At 34.7% G+C, this 25102-nt stretch overlaps 1 protein-coding gene across 1 annotated transcript; it reads left to right on the top strand.

Annotated features, from left to right (window-relative positions):
- The first annotated feature begins 3791 nt into the window (after window positions 1-3791).
- LOC112003316 (zinc finger CCCH domain-containing protein 41) lies at window positions 3792-15312 on the top strand. The gene is made up of 5 exons (XM_065764740.1): window positions 3792-4620; window positions 5459-5515; window positions 7087-8334; window positions 9808-10155; window positions 14529-15312. Exons 1-5 carry the CDS (start codon window positions 3901-3903, stop codon window positions 14994-14996), a joined length of 2841 nt encoding a protein of 946 aa, XP_065620812.1. The 5' UTR covers window positions 3792-3900; the 3' UTR covers window positions 14997-15312.
- The last annotated feature ends 9790 nt before the right edge of the window (window positions 15313-25102 follow it).

The following is a 25102-nucleotide window of genomic DNA, read 5'->3' as shown; positions in this document are numbered from 1 at the left end:
CTCACCTTTTATTTGCAGATGACACTCTGATTTTTTGTGATGCTGAACCTTCTCAGATTGCTAATTTGAGAGCGATTCTTGCTAGATTTGAGGAGGTGTCAGGGCTTCATATTAATTTGGGGAAATCTGAACTAGTACCTATTGGTGAGGTACACAATTTGGAGGATTTGGTGGGTCTATTGGGGTGTGGGCAGTCTTCTTTGCCTTTGAAATACTTGGGCCTTCCATTAGGCGCAAAATTTAAGGATCTTTCTGTTTGGAATCCTATTTTAGAGAGAATGGAGAGGAGATTAGCAGGTTGGAAGAGAATATATCTATCTAAAGGGGGTAAGGTGACACTCATTAAAAGCTCACTCTCTTCTTTACCTACATACTTTCTTTCCCTTTTTCCTTTACCCGGTAAGGTGGCAAAGCGTATGGAGAAATTGCAGAGAGATTTTCTATGGAATGGGATTGGTGGTGAACCTAAAATACATTTAGTTAATTGGGCCAAGGTTTGTAGGCCTTTGCAGGTTGGGGGGTTAGTGAAATTTGGAAGCATGTGTGGTGTGGAGAGTGTACTTTCCAAGAGGCCTTTCCGGAGCTTTATTGTCTTAGTAGGTCAAAGGATTCCTCAGTGGCTGAAGTTATGGGTTGGTCTGCTGGGAGGTTTCACTGGAATGTGCAATTTCGTCGTCCACCACAAGATTGGGAAGAAGAAGGTTTTGACCGGTTTATGGGGTTGGTCTATTCTTCGACAGTGCGAGGGTTTGGTCCAGACAAGGTTTGTTGGAAACCTGCAAGGAATAGAGGTTTTGAGGTTAGAGGTTATTATAGCTCTTTCTACCCTCCTACTTTTGTTTCCTTTCCATGGCGAATGATTTGGCAATCGAAGGTTCCTCCAAGGGTAGCTTTCTTTCTTCTGTCTGCTTCTTCTAGGAAAGATCTTAAAAACAGATAACCTTCGTAAAAGAAGAGTGATAGTGCTTGACTGGTGTTATATGTGTAAGAGGTGTGGGGAGTCGGTGGATCATCTTCTTCTTCATTGCTCCATAGCTTGGGAGTTGTGGTCCTTGGTTTTCTGTTTGTTTGGTATTCAATGGGTTATGCCTCGCACTGTTATTGAGTTGTTTGAGGCTTGGCAAGGAAAGTTTGCGCGTCATCGTCACATTGATGTTTGGAGATTAGTGCCTCATTGCTTGATTTGGTGCATTTGGCGTGAAAGGAATGCTAGAAGCTTTGAGGGGTGTGAACGACCTTTGCTGGAGATTAAGTCTTTTTTCTTACACACTCTCTTTGAATGGAGTGTGGTTTTTTCTCATTTTTCTTGTTCTTCTTTCTCTTTTTTTCTTGACCGTTGTTCTTTTGTTTTCTGATTTGTGCCTCCATAGTACATTCCCAATGTACTTGGTTTGGCAATCTTTTTATTATTAATAATATTCTTACGTTATTTATCAAAAAAAAAAAAAAAATCCCCCCTCCCCACTTTGCAACTATCAAATTATCAAAAATAAAATTATCAATGATTTTTTTTTTTAATAGGTAATAAAACTTTATTGAAAAGAAACTACTTCATGCAAAAAAGTCTGTTATCGAAACTACTTCATTATCAAGAAACTACTTCATTGTACTTTTATTTTCAATAAAGTCTGTTATTACCTATCAAAAAAAAGAAGAAAAAAAAAGACATGAAATAGCCTAAAGATTTACAAAAAATATAAAAAGGTTATGTACAAAAAGATAGAGATTTACTTAAAAAAAAAAAAAAAAGAGAAAAAACAAAAAGATAGAGATTCAATAAACATTGGAATGGAATCTCTATTCATGAGACCAAATGCACAACACCAATCAACATATTACCAACAAAATAAACTAGAAGCTGGTCCCTTGTTCTTTTCTTATCCTCAAACGCTCTCTTATTCTGCTCTCACCTAGTAATCCACATCAAACCTAGCAGCACCAAATTTTAAATATCTGACGAGTGTTTTCCCATCCAATTCATCCAACCAAATAAAAGATCTCTCACCCTCTTTGGTAAAACCCTAGAAATACCAAAAGTTTTTAAAACAAGACACCACAAAGGATAAGCCTCTGTGCAATGAATCAAAAGGTGATCCACCCCCTCCCCACTACACCAGCACACTCATCAGCACTCCACCGTACTATAATCTCTCCTCCTAGGGTTGTCACAAGTTTATATTATCAATGATAAGAGCCATACACTTCCAGTAAGGAAAAAATTCCGATCTACATCGACAATAGAGGGAAAAAGCTAATTATCTTTTTTTTGATAGATAATAAGAGTATTATTGAACAAACTATAAAACTGAAGAAAGCAAATACAAGGTGTTCATGATGGTGAACACAAGGAAATGCAACAAACAAACAATCAGCATCAAACAACAAGGAAAAACTTAAAGTGCAATACTAAGAGATGAAATAAACTCCAAGATAGTAGAACAATCCGAGAAGCCCCAACACCTAGACCAATCAAATAAAGTCTTTTGGCATAGAGCTTGTAATTGAACCAAGGATTTCTCAATATCCTCAAAAGAATGCCGGTTTCTTTCCATCCACACAATCCACATCAAACAGCCAGGAACCATATTCTATATGTTTGAATTAAATTTTCCCAGCCAATAGCTCCAACAATACACCAAGCTTACCCAAAACTAATCTGCCGGATCCCATTAGAACTCCGCAGAAAAGCTAATTATCACATGCTGCCTTTGACCAAGAAGTAAATCCAAATGATGAATTCCACATAACATGGTAAATGTGATGCTTGGTCACCCAAAAACTAGGTCTGTTACCATGGCTTTTCTTTATAGAAGCTTCACTGCATGCATGTTGAACTATTTAAGCTGTAACAGCTAGCAGGAAACCAACCTGCTATATTTGCCACCTCACACAAGCCACATATTTTAAGCCAACGAGCTTTACTTCAATAACAATATGGGGAGGAGAGGGGGGGGGGGGGGGGGGGGATGGTTGTTGGTTCAAAACCCATTTGATGTGGGACCTGTGGCTGTAGCTAACTAATGAAAGAAGAAGAAACTAATCCTTACATTTGAAGTTTGTCAGTCTAGTCATGTATCTGTCAACCAAAATTTCCAAATCTAAGTACAATAAAAGATATTCTGTAAATTTAGATTGGCCTTCATATGGAAAGATCATGCTGAAATTAGGTGTCTACAGACCTTGCTGTATGCTACTGGTGTTGATGACCTTATTGGGCTTTTAGATATGCTTAAGGTTAGGAAACAGAAGAGAAGGAATAACTGTCATGTTTTCGTCAGTATTATTTCTTGTGTACTCTAGAAAAATACCAACAAAAAGGCTCTAGTTGTGTATTTAAACTTAAACGTACAACTTAGGGGGCAAACATGTGGATGGCAATGGCGTCTGCTTGTTTGGTGGATTATTTAAGTTCACTCTTAGCAATTTATATATTTATAATGTAGTGTTTGGCCACCAGGAACATCATGTTATTTTTGTGTCATCATTAACTTTGATTTTTCTTTTCTCAGGTATGATTTAAATTTACATGATCTTTTGATATTGTTTTTGTATGGTTTGTACTTTATATTCTACTGGATGTAATGATTTTCTGCTTTGATCCTTGTCATTATCTATGTCAATCCTTTTTAGTTTGCTCTAAATGGTAATATATCCTATTGCTATAACACAAGCAGATCACAACAAATAGGCTTATGATCACTTTTAATTTGATTTTTTCCATAAGGTCAATTTGTTGTTGCCTAGCGCATTTATTTTTTATTTTTATTTTTTTTCATGTTTTTAGGTTCTCCTTTAATTTCTTGAACTGTACCAGGTGATTGAAGTCATTTGATTGCTGCATTAGTGAGTTTGGAGCTTTGGATGCAATAAGGAGTATTCTTGATATCTTAGGAGGATCAAATGGAGCTCAAAGTTTCATCTCCAAAACCACTGGGTCTTTCTCCTTCTGATTGTGTTAGTGATCCTGAGGAGAAGGAAGTCAGTGACGACGACGATGATGATCGTAACCATAAGCATCGTAGGCGGGAGACACGTTCTCAATCTTTAGAAAGAGATGCTCCAGAGCATGTAATAACAAGGCCGTTCAGAAGACGTAACAAACCTTATGAAAATGGGCATGCTTTCAGGGATTTTGAATCTCAAGCAAGTGAGAAAGCCTTGTATACAAAGTTTGAAAGAAGACGCCCTGGTCTAATGCCACTCACTCGATCACCTTTGGATTTGAATCAAAGAATTCGGGCAAACCAAACATTTTCTGGAGACACTGATCCTGGTAGAGGAAGAGGCAGGGATTCTGGATCTTGGAACCAACGTGATTCAAGGTTCAGCTCAGTTGATATTGCTTCTCAAATGGTTCAGCAGGGGTCGATTCCTCCTAGCCTATACAATGGAAGAGGGTTGCCAAATGTTTCAAATGCACAGAGTGCATCTTGGAGTGCATTTGGATTAATTCCAGGACTACCAACTGGTGGCTTGGATACAATCCATTCCATTGGGTTGCAGGGAACTCTCAGACCACCCATCAATTCTTCAATGAATATGGGCATTCCTCGCCAACGCTGTAGAGATTTTGAGGAGCGTGGATTTTGTCTAAGAGGGGACATGTGCCCATGGAGCATGGTGTCAATCGGATTGTCATTGAAGATGTACAGGTATGTATGTCTGGTCCTACAAGATATAAGACATCAATGGCTAATTTGGCAATGCACAATGGTTTACATAATAGGGATTACACTCCATTTGGCATTTCATCATTATTAGAACTCAGGACCAAGCACTTACTGGGTCCAAAAATATTCTCTCTGTTAGACACAAATTAGCATAACATATAGGATTATAAATATTATAATTGTGTTTATTTGTTTATTTATTATTTATAATTTTGAGTTATCCTCGGCAAGACCTGCTAATTGGTTGATTAAATGGATTTGAATCTGTTACACTGATATCATAGGGCAATGTCATTTCCCTTTTCTTTATTTTTTATTTTTTTTATTTTTATAAGTAAGAAAGATGTATATTCAAAACACTAACTCATGCAAAAAGAGGATAAGGCAGACCAAAGATTACAAAAAAAGAAACGAAAAGACAAAGAAAAAACTAATTACAAAGGAGAGAACTAAGGAACAAAGGGAGAGAATCACTAGAGGTGAGTTCCCAAACCTTGGACCAATCAAAAAGAGAACCACTAAAAGAAGCAAGCAATTAGTCATCGGATTTCCATGTCCTTAAAAGTCTGCCAATTTCGCTCCCTCCAAATACACCACATTAAGCACAACAGAACAAAATTCTAGATGCTAGAAGAGTGCTTTCCAAACCAATTCCATCAACCAAAAAGAGTATTTGCAATTGATCTTGGCAAGAGCCATGAAATTCCAAAAGATCTAAAAACCAAGCTCCACAACGATAAANCTCGCCAACGCTGTAGAGATTTTGAGGAGCGTGGATTTTGTCTAAGAGGGGACATGTGCCCATGGAGCATGGTGTCAATCGGATTGTCATTGAAGATGTACAGGTATGTATGTCTGGTCCTACAAGATATAAGACATCAATGGCTAATTTGGCAATGCACAATGGTTTACATAATAGGGATTACACTCCATTTGGCATTTCATCATTATTAGAACTCAGGACCAAGCACTTACTGGGTCCAAAAATATTCTCTCTGTTAGACACAAATTAGCATAACATATAGGATTATAAATATTATAATTGTGTTTATTTGTTTATTTATTATTTATAATTTTGAGTTATCCTCGGCAAGACCTGCTAATTGGTTGATTAAATGGATTTGAATCTGTTACACTGATATCATAGGGCAATGTCATTTCCCTTTTCTTTATTTTTATTTTTTTTATTTTTATAAGTAAGAAAGATGTATATTCAAAACACTAACTCATGCAAAAAGAGGATAAGGCAGACCAAAGATTACAAAAAAGAAACGAAAAGACAAAGAAAAAACTAATTACAAAGGAGAGAACTAAGGAACAAAGGGAGAGAATCACTAGAGGTGAGTTCCCAAACCTTGGACCAATCAAAAAGAGAACCACTAAAAGAAGCAAGCAATTAGTCATCGGATTTCCATGTCCTTAAAAGTCTGCCAATTTCGCTCCCTCCAAATACACCACATTAAGCACAACAGAACAAAATTCTAGATGCTAGAAGAGTGCTTTCCAAACCAATTCCATCAACCAAAAAGAGTATTTGCAATTGATCTTGGCAAGAGCCATGAAATTCCAAAAGATCTAAAAACCAAGCTCCACAACCGATAAGCTTTTTCACAATGAAGTAGCATATGATCCACCATCTCCCCATTACAATGACACATAATGCACTAGTCAACAAAATCAAAGCCTCTACCCTGCAAATTGTTGCCTGTAAGAATCTTATCCCAAGCTGCGGTCCAAACAAAGAAAGAAACACGCTGAGGAGCCCTAACCTTCCAAATACCTTTCCAGGGAAAGATAATGGGCAAGGGACCTTGTAACTTATTATAAAACGGGCGGATGTCAAAAGTACTGATTTTTATTTTTATTTTTATTTTTTGCAATTTCTGTTTAAGTTTATATTGGGTTGTTATTTATCCCGTATCTAATAAACTTGCCAGAGGTGATGCACACACACACGCACCCCTCTTTAATCTCTGTTTGCAGTAATCTCATTATTCCTTGGTACTGTGTTTGGATACCTAACCTGTTGGAGAAGGCCCTAAATGGTGGCGGCACTCGTTGTAGATCATTAAGTTATCTCTTCTATGGATCACTTTTGTTATTTGGAAAGCTGTCAGATGAACTAAAGCAACAGAGGTCTTTCCAACTATGTGATTCCAACTTACTGGCTATTTGCAGGATTATCCAAGCCATAAGTGAAGTGGTTCAGAAGTGTCAATATTTTATGATTAGGATTATTTTATGTTTTTGAGTCATCTATTTGCAGTAGCTCAACTTTTTAGTGCATATATTGACTTGTGCATCAAATTGCTGTGCTGTTTTTTTTCTTCTTCATGTTTATACCTTATATTTTAGACTGATGTCCTTTATGTGTATATTTAAGTTGTCTTAAGTAATTAGTTGTTGCAATTTGCAGAGTCTTTCACAGTTTAATCTTCCTGTTTCACTTCCAAGTGTGCACCTATTGGGAGCACCTGCTGGAACTGGGCCTTTACCATCAGTTAGTGCTTCTTCAACTGCTTTGATGAACAGCAAAGGATTGCATGGAAAAAGTAGCAAGCCTGGAATGGCCGATGATGGTTTGGGCTTGAATGGTGCATTTCCTGGTTCTGGTTGTGTAAATGGAGCTGATCTGTATGATCCTGATCAACCCTTGTGGAATAACAATTGTCCTGAAACATCAAGTGCCCTGCTTTCACTACAATCACCTAAGATTCATGAAACTGACTCCACCTTGAATGATGATCCCTCTGATCGGCATCTTGGCAGGTTATGTGACAGTGCTGATAATGAGTGCCTTGTTAGAAGCACTGGAACTGGTGTTGGTTCACAAGGTACCAGTTTGTCTGTTTGGGGCAGAATCGGTAGTTCGAAAAATAGATTAGATGTGAAGGGAAAAATTGATTCTATGATAAGTTCCTCTGATTATCTTGAGAATGAAGCTAAGGAAGATAAAGGGGCCTTAGCGAGCGTTCAAGGCACTTCCCGTCAAGGGAAGCGGATCATTGCAGAGGATGTTGGCCCAAAAGCTATGGATTCATCTCCCAAGACACCAAGTGATAATATGCGTAACATTCGGAAACCTTCTCAAAAGGCACTGCGTACTCTATTTGTCAATGGCATTCCCCAGAGAAACAATAAAAGAGAGGCTCTTCTTTCTCATTTTCAAAAATTTGGAGAGGTAATTGATATTTATATTCCAGCAAATGGGGAACGAGCTTTTGTCCAGTTCTCTAAAAGGGAAGAGGCAGAAGCTGCTCTTAAGGCACCTGATGCTGTAATGGGTAACCGCTTTATTAAGCTGTGGTGGGCTAATCGAGATAGCATTCCAGATGATGGCGTCAGCAGTGGCAGTAGTGTATCTGTAACACCACGCGGTGTGACTGCTGCTTCAGCTTCATATCATCCTTCCATTGTTAGTAAAGGAAAAGATATTAATCAACCTGCTGCTTCAAGGAGTAGTGTTCTCCATGCTTCTGATGCTTCTGTATCTGTCTCTGATCACCCTAAGCCTGTCATCTCAGATGCTCCTAAAGCCCCACCTCCCTTGCAAAAGAAGCTAGATTCTTTAGAGCAGTTGAAAGAAGAACTTCGCAAGAAACAGGAATTGCTAGACCAGAAGCGGAACGACTTCCGGCGCCAGTTACAAAAACTTGAGAAACATGTAAGATGAAATGCTACCTTCAAATTTTCATTTCTAGCTATAGATTTTCTTGATGTTACATGTTCAATGTGGTACCCCAAACCTCTTGGCTTTCATGAGCCTATATATGGCAATATAAGTATTGTTACTTGGTATCAAGTACTGTCTTAACCATAGTTGTTAAATCGTGAATCGTATCGTAAATTGATTTTTTTATTTTTTTTTGCATCGTGTATCGTATCGAATCGTGTATCGTAAGATACACAAACACCTAATAAAATTATAAAATAATTATAGATATACATAAAATAATTATAGATATACATATATAAAAGGTATATTCATTATAAATTCAAAATATATTCAACTAATGATCAATTTAATCATTACTTATGTAATAAAATTTAACAAAGCTAACTAAATAAATCAAATTAACTTATGTTTATAACATGCACATTCAAATTGATTAAACTTAGAAGTAATACATGATATATGAACCAAAATAATAATATCTTTTCATCATCTTGGCTAATCAACTTCATCTAAGTCAATATTATTATCATGTTCAGTATCTTGCAAAAATATTTTTTCATAGACATTTTCTTTATTATTATCAACATTTACTTTTTTTTTTTTTTTGGTTTTTTTATTCTAATAATTTTTGCTTTATATCTTTTCTTGGCATTCTAGCTTTTTAGACTCAAAATAATAATAACAAGATAAAAATAATTATATTTTCATTTAATACATTATTAATAGCATAGAAAATAAATTTGCACATATGAAAGTGAGTGTTACGAGTATAGTCTAAATTTTGTAGGAGAAAGAGAAGGGAGGAAAAAAACTCATGGACTTGCTATTTCATTAGACTCAATTAAGTTTCCCAATAATTTTGTGTTAACAAAGTCTAACAACTTGTTTAAATAAAATAAAATCACAAATTTTAACAAAAAAACCCATTTTAAACCCACATGTCTATGTATCGTATGATACGTACGATTCACTGATACGATACGATTCATACGATACTCACCTATGTATTGGACGGTTCATGAGCACTTACGATACGCCCTTATGATACGAAACTTTTTGTACACGATATGTGTTGCGTATCGTACGATACTGACAACTATGGTCTTGACTATAAAATGAAACATGCATATTACCCCCAAAAAAAAAAATTGGGAGAAAAGGGGGGGGGGGTTGGGGTGGGGGAGGGAGTTACAGTAAACCTTTTGGTACTGTTACTGCTCAGTCTTCAAATTGTTTGCATGTGTTATAGCATTTTGTGTTGATCTTAGAATAGTTGAGATTGAGATAGATATATATTGGATCACATTAATAAGTAGATATATATTAGATCAGATTAATAAGTGTCTTTGTCTTCCTTTTACCTCTTATAATCAACATGAGGTTGTAAAATTATTATCTGTGTGCTCTTCTAAATGTCAATTTTTTCCATCAGATATTCTCAAATTTTGATCCCTTTTGCAGGCCACTAAGGGTGAGGTAGTTGCCGAACAAGTTGCTAAGAGACCTAAAGTGGAAATAGTGGCTGATATTGCTAAAGCTGCTACTCCAAGGTCCTCCTATGATCCTGGTTCTGCCGTGGTATCACCTCATACTGAGATGGTGGGAGATAAGATAAAATTGGTGGATAATGTTTTGTTAGATAGTCCTAAAGCAAGTACACCCACATCACTGCAGGAATCTACGAACTTGAAGCAGCCAAATCGTCCATTAGCACCAGTAGGGGCTCCTTTTCTGATGAATAGATACAAATTGGATAACCGTCCTACTGGATTTAGAATTATGCCGCCTTTACCAGCTGGACTTGCAAGTGTAAGTCTCTCTCTCTCTCCCTCTCCATGCGATAAATAAGATTTATTTAGTAAAGGCAAAAAGGGCTGTTACCAATTTTCAAGGGAATGGGTAGGTGGTAGAATTAGTTTTCATATAGAGGAAGGGAACTTTTTCTGGCGCAGTTTGAGTGCATTCTTGCACGTTGCTTTATGAATAAAGTTTTTGCTTACTAGCGTATGCAATTCTATCAATGTTTTAAAAGGTTAAGGCATGAAACAAGGCCTTAGGACCGCCTCTTGAGATAACATATAAAGCTGCATATTCCAATTCTAGGCCAAACTATTCTTTTGGTCCATCTACAATAGAGAAGTAATTTCAACTTTGTTCCTATATATTTAATTGTGTCAATTTTGTCCTTCAATTATTAATTGTGTAGCTTTCATCCCCAAACATCAAAATCAACTTAATTTTATTTACTAATGAAGTCAACTTCCAAAGATATAATTGACTTGATTTTGAAAGTTAAGTAATGAAATTTACTTGATTTTGAAAGTTGAAGAACAAAATTGACATTATCAATAATTGAAGGACCTTGATTTTGAAAGTTGAAGGATGGAATTGATATGATTAAATGTATAGGGACAAAATTGAAACTGTGACAAATGTACATGGACCAAAATTGTAGTTTGGCCTCCATTATATAAATATACACTAGAACAGCTTTACGAAGAAGCATTAATCAAATGTGTGGCATTACCAAAAGGAAACTTGTGTGTATATGCTAGAAGCTTTGAGGGATGTGAACGCTCTATGTTAGAGATTAAGTCTTTTTTTTTACATACGCTCCTCGATTGGAGTGTGGTCTTTTGTCATTTTTCTTGTTCTTCCCTTCCTGTTTTATTAGATCGTTGTAATCTTGGTTATTGATTTGTGCCCCCATAGTACATTCCCAATGTACTCAGGTTGGCTGTTTTTAGTTTTTTACTAAAATTTTCGTTACTTATCAAAAAAAAAAATTATTCATCCTTTTTTTTTTTTGGTATAACACATTTTGGACTAAGAATTGAAAAGAACTCATGACAAGTCTAGTAGAGTGCCTGCAATTTTGACTCCTCAAGCATGTTATCTAATGCTTCTTACGATGCCTTTTCTCAGAAGTACTTAAGTGGCTATATATTGTTACTATTATTATTATGGAAAATCACACTTTTCCACCTTAAACTTTCATCCCGAATACACTCACCTCACCTCCCAAAGTTGTAACTTTGTTTCAATGTCCCCGTTGCTGTTTGTTTTGGTGTTAAGTCTAACAAAAAGGTGAAGCACATGTATTACATGTGAGATGTGGCCCCAGTTAACCAGCTAGAGTCCACCACAAATATAAAAATGAATAAACTGCCCCTGGTTTAGTAAACACAAAAATCGCAAAAAATAAAAGAAGAAAATCCCATCTTTTTCTCTCCCAGAAATGTACATTTCACTTCAAGAAACCACAACTTCAACAAACACAACTCAGAGAGACACTGCTGCTTTCTTTCACAAATACTCTCGTCAAGCCATAAAATTCCACACTCCAAAAACGAACCTCACAGTCCCATACAAACCAAACCCACTTCCTTGAGTCCCATTCTTTTCAAGCTTCCTAAGAACCACAGGCCCAATAAAAACCACCAGGGACCCATTTCCCGTGTTCTAACTTCCGCAAATCCAAATGGGTCTGATGGGTTTTCATGGCTGAATTTGACTCGGTTGGTCCAGCGCGGCTTGGAGTGGTTGTGTTTGAAACTTGCTGAGTCGGTGAAGAAGGAAACGGGGTTTGATTTGGAAGATGCCAATGTGAAGGTAGATGAGTTTGTGGGGCGAGTTAAGGAAGGGATGAGAAAAGTTGGGGATGAGTTAGAACGGTTTAGGACTAAGTTTGTGCCCAAGTTTGTGAGTTGGAATCTGTGTGCGCTTTAGAAGGTGATTTTGTTCAATTCACTTTGGGACTCTTTTGTTTTAAAATTTAATTTTTGTTTGTTAGATAAAAAGATAGCAGGAAAAGGGTAGAAAAATGGATAAGTTTGAGTATGTTTCTTCTTAATTGTGGGAGTGTGTGGGCATTGGATATTGTTTTCATCTTTTAGCTGATTGGTTAGTGTACACATTAGTACAGACAAGGATCGAATATATGATCTTGTGAAAATGGAAAAATATTAAGCATTGCAAGTAATTGTATGGAGAACTAGTTTATTTAAGTTTAATTTTTGTTAGATTGAATTTGCCTAGAGCCTTGTAACTCAACTGGCACCTCCCCCATTGTAACCATCGAATTTTTATTAGATTGTATTTGATTGGTTTCCTCTGTGGTTGCTAAAAACATTGAGAATGAAAATTTGAAAGAAAGTGAAGTTGTTAATTCTGGTACTCCATCTGGGACCCTTGTTTGGTCCTAAGGAAACCGAGGAAAAGAATAATCTCTGTTTGGTTCCTGTAATTGAGGGCAGTTTAGGAAATTTTATTTCTTAAGTGGATTGAGCTGGTATTGTGTGCCCACGGGTAACATGTTTTGCACATGCTTAAATTTTCCGTCCAAATTAACACCAAAATAAACAGCAAGGGGGACATTAAAACGGAGTTATAACTTTGGGGTCGATCATGTGTTTTAATAGTTTAAGGGGATAAGTGTAATCGAAGTGAAAGTTTAAGGTGGAAAAATGTAATTTGCCCTTATTATTTTCAAAAACTATCTATGTTTGTGTTTAGTGCCATATATGAAATTTGCATAGTCAATCCCTTTCTTGGAAAAACAGAAGGGCTTCGATAGGTTGAATATCACTTAAAAATTTAGTCACTCTATTCAGGTGTCCCATACATTGGACCTTGAATGAAGTGAAAAGTGGACAAGGGGTTAGTTAGCGAGTTTCCTATGAGCGATGCACTATATCAGTGCCCGGGTGTAGTGAAAATGGATGAGAGTTCCTGCACTTTGATGGAAAGGTGTGGATAAAGAAGTCTGTCCAAGAGATAGGATTCATGTAGGTACTTGGAATATAGTATTTATCAGGGAAATGACAACAAGAGGTTTGAATGGTGTTATCTGTATTAAAGATAAAGATCAAAGTCTTAGTAAAATAAGAACAAATTTAAGAGAGAGAGAAGTCCCTTAGTGTTTGGGTTTTGCAATGATATAGTATTAGTAGACTAAACAAAAAAAACAGTGGATGAAACTAGACGTGGAGTTAATGTCAAGTTAGAGATTTCGCGAGACACTTTAGAAGGTAAGGCTTTCAATTAAGTAGATAGTAAAAGTAGAAATAAAGATGAAAGTCGCGAGACTTAAGAGATACCAAAGAATGAGAGCTTTCGATATCTCTATTCAATAATTCATATTCAATCATTCATAAAATTGAAGAGGATGTTAATCATAGGATAAGAGTAGATGGATGAAGTGGAGAAGTGCATAGGAATATTGTGTGATCAAGAATACTTATTAGGTGATGAGAAATTTTTTTACAAGATTGTTAAGAGGACCAGCTATGCTCTATGGTAGTGAGTGTTGGGCTATTAAGAAGTAACGTCTTCATAAAATGAGTTAAAATGAGAACATTAAAATGGATAAATGGAAATACAAAGAAAGATAGAATTTAAAATTAGAAAATTCGCCTGAAGATAGGAGTAACCTATCATTGAAAAGATGATGATGAGTCACTAAAGATGGTTTGGTCGCATTCAAAGGGGAACGATTAATGCACTAGTGAAGAGTGAGTTGATTCAAGCTGAGGGTACATATAAACGTAGATTAAGACAAAAAATAACATTAATAGTAGTAAAAAAGACATTAAATAAGAAAATAAAATGTGGTAGACTTTGACTAAGCTATTGATGATTCATAGCTAACCCTAAAATTTTGAGCTTGGTTGTTGAATTATTATTTTCAATCAATGATAGTAGCCTCACAGTGGGTAAACCTTCATTACCTCTAAGCTGATCCTAGAAGGGGGGAGAGTTTGGCTACAGAGGGCACGTACCCAAATGCCATTAAAAACAAGTACTGTCTTTAAGATAATTTCACCATGCATTTATTTTTTATTGTCCTTCTTCATTTATCAAAAAATTTATTGTTCTTCTTCAAAATTTCCTTCACCATTTATTATGGGTCTGAATTATTACATTTACTATTAAAATAAAATACTTTGTAATAATGTAACAGAGAGAATGCCTTCATAGAATAAAATGGAGGAAAATATTACATGTGGTTGACCCAAATTAATCTATCGAAGATCCAAGCCGACCCAAAAAAATTGGGACTAGGACTTTGTTGTGTTGTATTTGCACATTCATTATTAAGTGTTTTAATATTACTTTTTCATTGTTTTATTTATTAATGTAGTCAATGAAAAATAAGCTGATGTCTTTATTTTGTCTTCTAGGTTGCTGTTTTGAAGGAACACTTTTCATCTTATGGTGATCTTTCTACTGTGGAGCTAGAAGATATGGTTGTTAGTGAGTCAGAGGCATCAAAAATTTGCTCAGCTTGTATTACTTTCACCACACGTCGTTCAGCTGAGAGAGCATTTGTTAATGGTAAATGCTGGCAAGACCACAATTTGAAATTTATGTGGCTGACATCTAGTAATTCGAGGAGCGACTCCGGTGGCAGTGAAAATTCTCCGTCCACTCATAAGGGGCATTCAGAACCTGATATCCAGCCTGCAGAAACATATTCAGAACCTGATGTCCAGCCTGCAGAAACATTACCAAGTATTGTTTCCGAGGAAGCTACTGCCGCAGAAAATGGAGATCCTGAAAGTATGGAAAGAAAAAGTGGTGTTGAGCATATGGAATTGGGTGAAGATTCACAGCCTGGTGCAAGCCCAAAATCAGGTGAGGAAGAGTAAAGGTGATGTCTGTTGAGAATGGGTTAATCAGAATTGTACATCCTTGATCTCTAATTTTCAGGAATTTTGCTTTAGCAATTGCTGAAAATTGATTTTCCAATGTTTTCTATTTTATGCATGAGATATGTAAAAAGGGAATTTCCTGATTTTTGACTGCCACCTGAGATATTGGTTGGTATAGTTGAGAGGTGAATTATGTTAACTTTCAGCTTAGATTTGTCTAGGACCAAAGGATAAAAGTTAAAAACTCTGTTGAGAATTAATCAAATGTTTACATAACAAAAATTTGGGATCTCATTCCCATTCTGTTATTAAATTGTACTTCAAATGATGTGGGCATTTTTATTTTATTAGTCTTTTTGTGATAACAACTGCGTTCTACCAAAAAGCAATGAGCTTAATTCAGCCTCTCTTAGAAAAAAAGAAAAAAAAAAAAGAAAAAGAGGAAAAAAAATAAAGAAAGAAAGAAAAGAATTTGAGTACAAGGCTGTATATCAATCACCTCTCCCATAACCCTAGGATATTTCATTTTTTTTTAACTATTGTTACATTTATGATATATATATATATATATATATTTGTTAACTCTTATTACATTTTCACATAGTTGTGGATTCAAATGATAGTTAAGAGATAATGAATTAATGGCACCTTTGTAGTGCTTGATTTCTATGATTCGAATTCCACATTTTCTCCCCCTTCCTATATAGGAGAAAAATCCACATATTTGTATCATAAAGATGTATTTTCAGTGGTATCCTCATGTTAACATATGGTAGTTATTTCAAGTGGGTCCAAACATTTCTACTACAAATTTTAGTAATTATACCTTAGGATTTTTAATCAAATTTAACGACTTTGGGAAAAAAAATTGACGTTTTCTTTTACTTTTTTTAGGTAATGTTAATGTAATCATGCGTTAAAATGTAATTGAGAAATTTGAGATATAGGATCTTGAACTTAAGTTTTGTCCTGTTTCCATAATTTGGAAAGGATAAGACATAATTAAATAAGTGGTTTAGTGTTCTGAACTACCTCATTTCTTAATAAAATAACAATTTGGAAACACTAAATGGAATGTTTTTCTTGTACTGTACCAAACGGAGTCGCCGACTCTTATTCCGCAAGGCAAGATTTTCCCATTCCTCAATCAAATCCATTTGATCAAATTGATTTTTCACCGAATGTCTGGTCAAATTGATCCAAACCTAGTGTACAAAGGTATGAATCATAATTCACCAAAGTACGTAAAAAAACATTATAAATAGCTAAAAATTAAACATTGACTGATTTTGTACAGTGCACTTAATGGAAGTGAGGCCCTAAAGAGAGCGCATTCATTCTTGTTCCCTTTTTCTATTGGGTAATGACGGATCAAATGGTATCTCATTTCTTACATAAACGAGAAAATAAATTAAGGAACAAATAGGGAATATCCTTATAGTCTACGTACACAAGATAAGTCTTGACTCCATCGAACGCAAGACTTTTTTTCTTTTTTGAGAATCATCGAACGCAAGAATAATTTAAACAAATAGTTAGGTTTATTTGTATCATCCAACGCTGTGTGCGGTTGCTACTTTTTTTGGGATTGTATATTTTGTTTTAGATATAAACTATTAATTTTTTTTATGGCCTTAAAAGGTGAAAAAAAAAGCTAAAACTACAAATTTTTATAAATTGCTAATGTGGTGAATGGTTATTGGTATGTAAAAAGTAATGCAAGTGTTCGAATTAATAAGAATTTGCTACTTCAATAATTTGTAAAAATGTTGTAAAAAAGTTTGTGACTATAACATTACTCTTAAAAGAATTGATGACATTGTTAAGGGTGGGCAAAGTGTAATTTTATTGAACAAAATTGCTAAAATTAGTACATATTAATATGCTAATATTTTTTTTTTAAAATAATATAGGGGGCCATTGCCCCGCCATGTCCATTTATAGCTTTGTCCATGGTTCAAGTTATATTTAATGTACTTTAAGTAATGTTATACCACCTGATAACATTTTAAATGATTAATATTTTAAAATTTTCATTGTTGGATTATATGTTCTCTATGTTGTTAACATGCTTACCAAAGTTTGTGCCAATTGGATGCTATTTACTATTTGATTTAGAAATGCATCATTTATGCATAGTTTTAAATACAAAAATTTTAAAATTTTTATATTTGATCTATGATATAGTTATTGATTTCAAATAATCTTGATATTTTGCAAGCATGCAAAGTATAAGAAGAGAATCTAATCTAATGGTGGATTTGTTAAAATTTACTTTCAATTAAAAAATATTGAGTGATGTAACATAACTAGTTAAACCAAATATGACTTGAACCCGCCATATATATATATATATATATATATGGGTTGAGTTCAAGTTACACTTGGTGTAACTTTAAATAATGTTACACCACCCAATAACTTGTTATAGAATTCATATTTTGAAAATCCACCGTTAAATTATATGTTCTTAATATTTATGTCAATTTTCAAATAATCTTGATATTTTGCAAGCAAGCAAAGTATAAGAAGAGAATCTAATCTAATGGTGGATTTGCTAAAATTTACTTCCAATTAAAAAATATTGAGTGATGTAAAATAACTAGTTAAACCAAATATGACTTGAACCCGCCATATATATATATATATATATATATGGGTTGAGTTCAAGTTACATTTGATGTAACTTTAAATAATATTACACCACTCAATAATTTATTATAGAATTCATATTTTGAAAATCCCACCGTTCAATTATATGCTCTTAACATTCATGCCAATTTTTATGTCAATTAGATGTTATTTACCATTTAATCTATAAATTCATCTTTTATGCATTATTTTAAACTACAAAAATTTGAATGTAAACAATTGACTGATGACATAACTATTAATCTTTGATCACCTCGAAATTTTACAAACATGGGGAATATATGAAAATAATGTAATCCAATGGTGGATTTCTCAAAATTCGCATCATGACTTGGCTTGGAGTTGCAGGCATTATGTCAATATTAAGTCATGACATTGATTGTTATTATAACGGTTTTCATATGCCAGGAATGCTTCAAATGTTTATAGCCATTAATTTTTATTTTTTATTTTTTTTAGTGATCAAAGACTAAAATCTTTGAACCCTAATTGGTTTCTGATCAGCTTAAGACTTTGGCTCAATAGTGGGTTGGCCATATTCCTTATTCTCACTTGGGAAATTAAAATTTAAAAAAAAACAAAAGCAAAATATAAAATAAAATAAAATCACACTAATGAGTCATCTCTCTCTCTCTCTCCTTAGATCTTTGATTCATGGATGTGTTTTTGCATGAACGGAATCATCATCTCCACTGGTATCTATATATGTTTCTTTTACGTACGTACCATTGTTATTAATTTCGTTCCGTACTGGCTAGAACAGCCGGAAAATTTAGTGCCAGTCACATAGCCGGTATGGATCACGCCCTCGTTCCACCTTGAATTGAATTTCGGTTCATTTTGGTCTGTTCTAGCCATTCTAGCCTGTTTCGTTGAATTTCGACCAATATATCAATTCTGGGCGGTACTGAAAAGAACATACCCTTTTACCTTTTAAACGATTTTTGCTGAATGAAATGATCTCATGGCAACAGTCACCAACACATTGTTGGTTTCTTGAAGGAACCCACCTCCTCACAGTCAGTAGCTTCTTCTGTGTTTATGTGTTCTCTGCTTCTTCTCTTCTTCTTTTTCAGTCCTTTGTGTGTAGTTTGCCTTCACTGCCTTGTATTGATTTATTGTTTAATAGTTCATACTTTAATTTCTTTTAGCTTTGTGAGCCCTTTACATGCGAGTCACTTATTGGGAAAGTTGAAAGTTTCAGCCTTTAGTCAATTGTGTTGACTTCTAAAACACCCCACTTCGCGTGGCTAACCTATGTCTCACAATTTTTATTTTTATTTTTCCTCTTTTAATTTTAATTTTATCATTACTCTTGTTATAATCTAAAAAATAATAATTATTGTTATTATTATTATTGAGTGATATCTGGGATTTTGGGCTTAATAAGTTTTACATATTAGTTGAAATATGAACTTATAATTATAAAATTCTTAAAAATTTATATGGGTTTTGATAAATAACCTACAATGTATAAAAAATAGCTATAACCCGAAATGGCATACCGAAATAGACCGGTACCAAAATATTCTATTCCAATTGACAAACTGAAACGGGTTCCGGAACGGTATTCAGAACATTGGTATGTACTATTTGTATATTTCATTTGGTTTCGCTATTTTTATGAGTGTTCTTTTTTTTTTTTTTTTTTTTTTTTTTTTTTTTTTTTTTTCATTGTTTGAAACATTAAAAACCGAGTACTCGATTTTGGTGCAATATAATTTTTTGTAGTGGAGCATTTCGCATCCCCGCTGTGAAATTTGTGCAATATAATTTTTTGCTTGTGCAATTGATCCAAACCTAGTGTACAAAGGAATGAATCATAATTCACCCAAGTTCGTAAAAAAACGTTATGAATAGCTAAAAATTAAACAATGACTGATTTTTTACGGTGCACTTGATGGAAGTCAGGCCTTAAAGAGAGCATTCATTACGGATGAAATGGTACCTCATTTTTTACATAAAGGTGGAAATAAATTAAGGAACAAATAGGTTTATTGAATAAGTAAATTTATCAAAGATAATAACGAATATCCTTATAGTCTACGTACACAAGATAAGTCTTTACTTCATAGAACGCAAGACTCACGTTATGAGTAATTTAGTGATGATCAGAAATTAGAACCTCCGGTTGTACTTGTTAGAGATATATATTAAACATATATTAGTCCAATGTAATAGACCCAAGCCCATTCCTACTTGTACTAGTAGTCTAGGGTTTAGTCGCCTATATATATTCATGTTAGGGTTCATTGTAACATGGGTTTTGTACTACACTCTTATACAATAAAGATGTAGCCCTTAAGGGATTCCTCCGTGGATGTAGGCCGTTAAGGCTGAACCACGTAACCCTCGTGTTCTCAGTGTTCCTATTCTATGCTTTCTCCTTCCGCATCCACTCTCGCATACACAACATGGTATAACACATTACGTTTGATAATATTGTCCATTTAACATGGTATCAGAGCTAATATTTAACATGTTATCAGAGGAGCCAAACTTCGATCTTGGCATCAAACAAACATCTCTAGCAAGCAAAGAAGATTCTCACATGCGTAACATAGCACAGATTCACAATGCTCCCGCTTAGCTTCAAATCTAGACCCCACGGCATCATGCAGCCGCCATGGCTCACTGTTGTGTCTAGATCCTCAAGCCTAAGCAATCTATGCCTCTCCTTATCAGATCTGTGCAAATCAAGCCTTCGCCTGAAGAAATCAACCCCACATACGTGCTCCTCGGCCTCCCGTGAGGAAAACCCAAAACTCCGGTCACCTGAAACCCAGCCACGTGCCACTACGAGCTGCAGATGGCTCCGAAAAATCAACCACACGCTGCCATAAATCTCGAATCTCAGATAGGATTGAGACCACACACGCCGCTCTGTCGGACTCGTGGCCTGCCGATCTACAAAACCCGAGAAGTACGGCCGTTATCTCGCTTACACGCGCCGTCATACTTCTGGATCTACCCCACGCGTCAGTGAACTTCGCACGCGCCAGTCTTTCATCGATTACTATGATGATGTCGTCATGACGTCAGCAAATGCCACGTTAGCTTGATCCACGCCAGTCCTAGCTACGTCATCAACCACGCAACTCGCCACGTCAGTAGTGTTGCCTCGTCAGTCCACGTCACCTTGCGACTGTTGACCCAGATCGACCCGACCCGGACCACCTGGATCTGACCATTGAGCTCTGACCGTTGACTTTGACTTTCTTTGACTTTGACTTTTTGCGTTGACCTTTGACCAAAAGTCAAAATTTTCGAAAGGGCCTATCTTGCTCAGTTTTTCTGCGTAGATTCCAATTTTGAACTCCGTTTCTTCATTTGAAACTCCGAAATTGGTCTATTGGCATATTCTTCATTGTGGTTTCTTCAAAGGTATTCTTCAAGGCATATCCAAGTGATCTTCTCATGCTTATCCAATCTCAAGCCTTCATCCAGCTTCCGCCTTGAGTTTGAGGGAGGGTGTTAGAGATATATATTAGTTATATTAGCCCAATGTAATAGGCCCAAGCCCATTCCTACTTGTACTAGTAGTCTAAGGTTTAGTCGCCTATATATATTCATATTAGGGTTCATTGTAACATAGGTTTTGTACTACACTCTTATACAATAAAGATGTAGCCCTTAAGGGATTCCTCCATGGATGTAGGCCGTTAAGGCTGAACCACGTAACCTTCGTGTTCTCAGTGTTCCTATTCTATGCTTTCTCCTTCCGCATCTACTCTCGCATACACAACATGGTATAACACATTACGTTTGATAATATTGTCCATTTAACATGGTATCAGAGCTAATATTTAACAATACTTTGTAACTCTAATACTACCACTGGCCTTGCAGCCTATTGATTCTGAGGATTAGTAGCTTTATGAGTTTGGTTTCAGCTTGGAGATAGTTCTAACATGAATGGTCGAAGAAATCTTCCACAATTGATCAAAAGGAAAAGTTTGTAATTATCTTTATCTCTCTATATTAAAATGAGCCAATGGGAGTCAAGTTTTTTAAAGCAGCATATTTGGTCTTGTTGAGACATTTGGTTTTTACCCGTTTCTCATCTATCTTTTTTACATTTGTGTATGTACATTACTTTCATAGGGATTTCTATTTACACTCTCAAGAGTCAAGAGTGGTAAGACTCCCATTCAAAGAGAATTACACGAGTTACTAGCACAATATAATTAGCGATAATCAATATAAAACAAAGACCCTACTTATGTTTGTATCTATCTATCAATATGTCTAATATTTATATCCTACTTAAGAAACAACTTCTACATAATATGTTCCTTATTAATTGTTAAATTAATATTCCAAGTGATTTTTTTTTTTGGGAAAAATTTTAATGTTATGTATGAGAAGAGATTCTTTCAACAGCTAAGTCAAGAGATGTGATAGGATTTTGCAACTCTTTGATTAACGAATTTGTATTGAATACAAATTATAATGGATGTAAATTATTAATTTTTACCAAAAATAAAATAAAATAGAAGAGCCTCTGAGCTCGATCTAATATATATTATTTTAGTAAGAAATAAGGAAGAAAGAGGAGTCATACCTGGCCACCACTTCAGTTGATGAAAACATCAAATTTTAAGCACACACGTGGTGCACGTTCTCGTGGAAATTGGAGCAACGTAGACCAGTTGTCTGCTTCATAAATGGCAAAATGGCTAATGAGTAAAGAAAAAGGGGAAAAAGAAAAGCAAATCAAACTTAGCTTTAACATAGTGAGTAGTGAGTTTGAAGTTGGAACGCAGAGAGAGAGGAAGAAACTAAGAATAGAGTCATAGATGGGTAGAGCTGATTGCAGATGCATGATATTGTAATTTTTTGAGGATAAAAAGAAAAGTTAAGTTGCTTTGAAGAATGCAACACATAGTCCCCTTCTTCAGCTCAATCCAAAGTAAGTCATAGAAGTTGTGTAAGGATGAAGGAGAAAAAATTAGAGAAGAGAGAGGATGGCTGATAGTGGTTTTTTTTTATTTTTTTATTTTTTTTTTTAATTTTATTATTATTAAATAATGCTAATGTGTAAAAATGTGAGAGCTTAAAAAAAAGTTAAATATTGGTTAGAGGCTTCGGTTTTATATTCAATTTGGCTTTGCTTGTTCACAATCCTAAGAGAAATGAATCGACTTTTAGAAAAAGAAAAAAGAAAAGATGATGGTAGTTGGGTTTTAACGACAAAAGAGATTGTGAGATATTTTGTCAACTTCTTCAATAACTTATTCAAATCTAGCAACCTTGTAACATATAAGGAAGTACAAAGCCTAAACTAACCATTGATAACGAATGTATAGACATAAGAGGTTCCTCTTTAGATTTATGATTGTGATTATAAAGTGAATACACAATTTGATAATTGAAGTGACCAAGTCACTTGTCAATATGCTAAAAAGCAAGGAAGACAGGACCAAAATATGTTTGTTGAAGAAAGCTCTAAATCTTCCAAACAAAAGAGAACAATGGCATATGAGGGACATAAATTATATGAACAAGAGAAATGCATTTTAGTCTTCCTTACTCAATCTCTAGATAGTTACAATAGAGGGTTTCACCAACTTTCCAATTAAAAAAGGGAGTAATGGGATGCTAAACCTTCACAATCATTATTGCCCACTAGAGATAACTATGAAATGAAGAAACTGAGAGGTAAATATTGATTTAAGACCTAAAAATTGATATGGAGAGCTAATGACAAGATGGAGTGGTCCCTCATTTATGAAAGTCATGAATAGATTTAAATTTACTATAGATTGGATGTCTATGACAAAAGAATGCATTTCAACTCTAATGTTCTCTATTTGAGTCCCCTCATTGGTTTTGTAAGGAGGAAAGAGTCAAATATGATTATATCAACTAAAACTATGTATATAGCAATAATGGTCACAACAGGATAAGATTAACATTTTTACTTTTAACATATGAATAAATATATGTTTATACATTTATTTCTCTTACATTAAAACATTAGTTAAGGCTAGTTGCCAAGAGACTAGTAGCTTATAGCTTAGTGGCATAACTTGATTTTATTGATATATAATGACTGCATATTTACAAGATTTTGGTCCCAAGTACTATCAATGAAAGGAGAAGTGCAAGAATTTATTTTCCAGTTATATTCTAAGATGAATGCTTAAAAAAAGAAGAAGAGAAGAACTAATCTATGCCCAATATTCCAACAACCAAGGCGGAAATTATAAAGTCAGAAATGCATGTGGAAAAATGTTCTAGATCTTCCAAACAAAAGAAACGATTGTATATCGGGGATGATGAAGAACGTATAATCACAAGAATACTTTTGTAACATCCCTATCTAACTCCCACAAGTTTTCTAGATAAGCTCCTATGTACAACACTTTGACTAGAAAAGGGACTAATGGAAATACAAACTCATTGCAACTATTATTACTTAGAAGGTAACTTGTGAAATGTGGAAAATGAGAGGCAAATATCGATTTATGACTTCAAAAATTGACATGGAAAGCTTATGGCATGGAGTGGGCCTTCATTTTGGAAGTCATGAATAGATTTTGATTTACTAAGGATTGGATAGAATGCATTTTAACTCTAACTTTCTCTATTTGAGTTCCCTTACTTGCTTTGTAAGCAAGTTAGAGTCAAACACTATCTTTCGCTATCAATTACGATTATGTTTTTATAATAACAACAACAACAATAATAATCATGACATGAGAAGATTCATATTGGTAGTCTTGACATATGCATGTACATATGTTTATATATTTATTTCTTATACACTAAAGTATTAATTGAGGCTAGAAATGCTAAAAACATATCCTAATTCTTGGCTTTCGATAGACATTTATTTTTTTAGAACCACCAACTCTAGCAACGCCTAACATTTTGATTCTTTAATATATATATATATATATAGTCAAAGCTGAGAGAAACTCCAGTTAGATTTTAAATTTGATTCTAATTTTGTGTCATATATCCAACTAAATTTTTTAATTTTTGTGGCAATGTAAATAATGCATTTAGACCTAACACAAAAGCTCAAAAGGATCAAATTCTACTCATTCACCTAAGCAAGAACATCTCACCTACACACTTTTATTGGTGGTTAGTAGACTCAATAAAATCTCAAGCTCTATTAAAAAGAGACCACCATCTAACCTTTCTATTTAAAATAAAATAAAATAAAAAAACAAAGAGAGAGTCTACAAGGCAAAGAGAGATATATGAGGGCAGCCACAATAATAGCCACTGCCCACCATTTGGCTTGTCTCTCACCAATGTCCAGCATCTTAACATCATACAATATATATATGTTCAAGTTATATTTGATGTAATTCTAAGTAATATTACCCCATCTAATAACTTTTTACATGATTAATATTTTAAAATCTCACCGTTAAATTATATGTTCTCTATCTTGTTAACACGCCTACTAAGTTTTGTGTCAATTAGATACTATT

This window comes from Quercus suber, unplaced genomic scaffold (assembly GCF_002906115.3).
Source record: "Quercus suber isolate HL8 unplaced genomic scaffold, Cork oak 2.0 scaffold_22, whole genome shotgun sequence".
In the NCBI taxonomy this organism is placed as follows: Eukaryota; Viridiplantae; Streptophyta; class Magnoliopsida; order Fagales; family Fagaceae; genus Quercus; species Quercus suber.
This window is presented reverse-complemented; position numbering and strand designations above follow the sequence as displayed.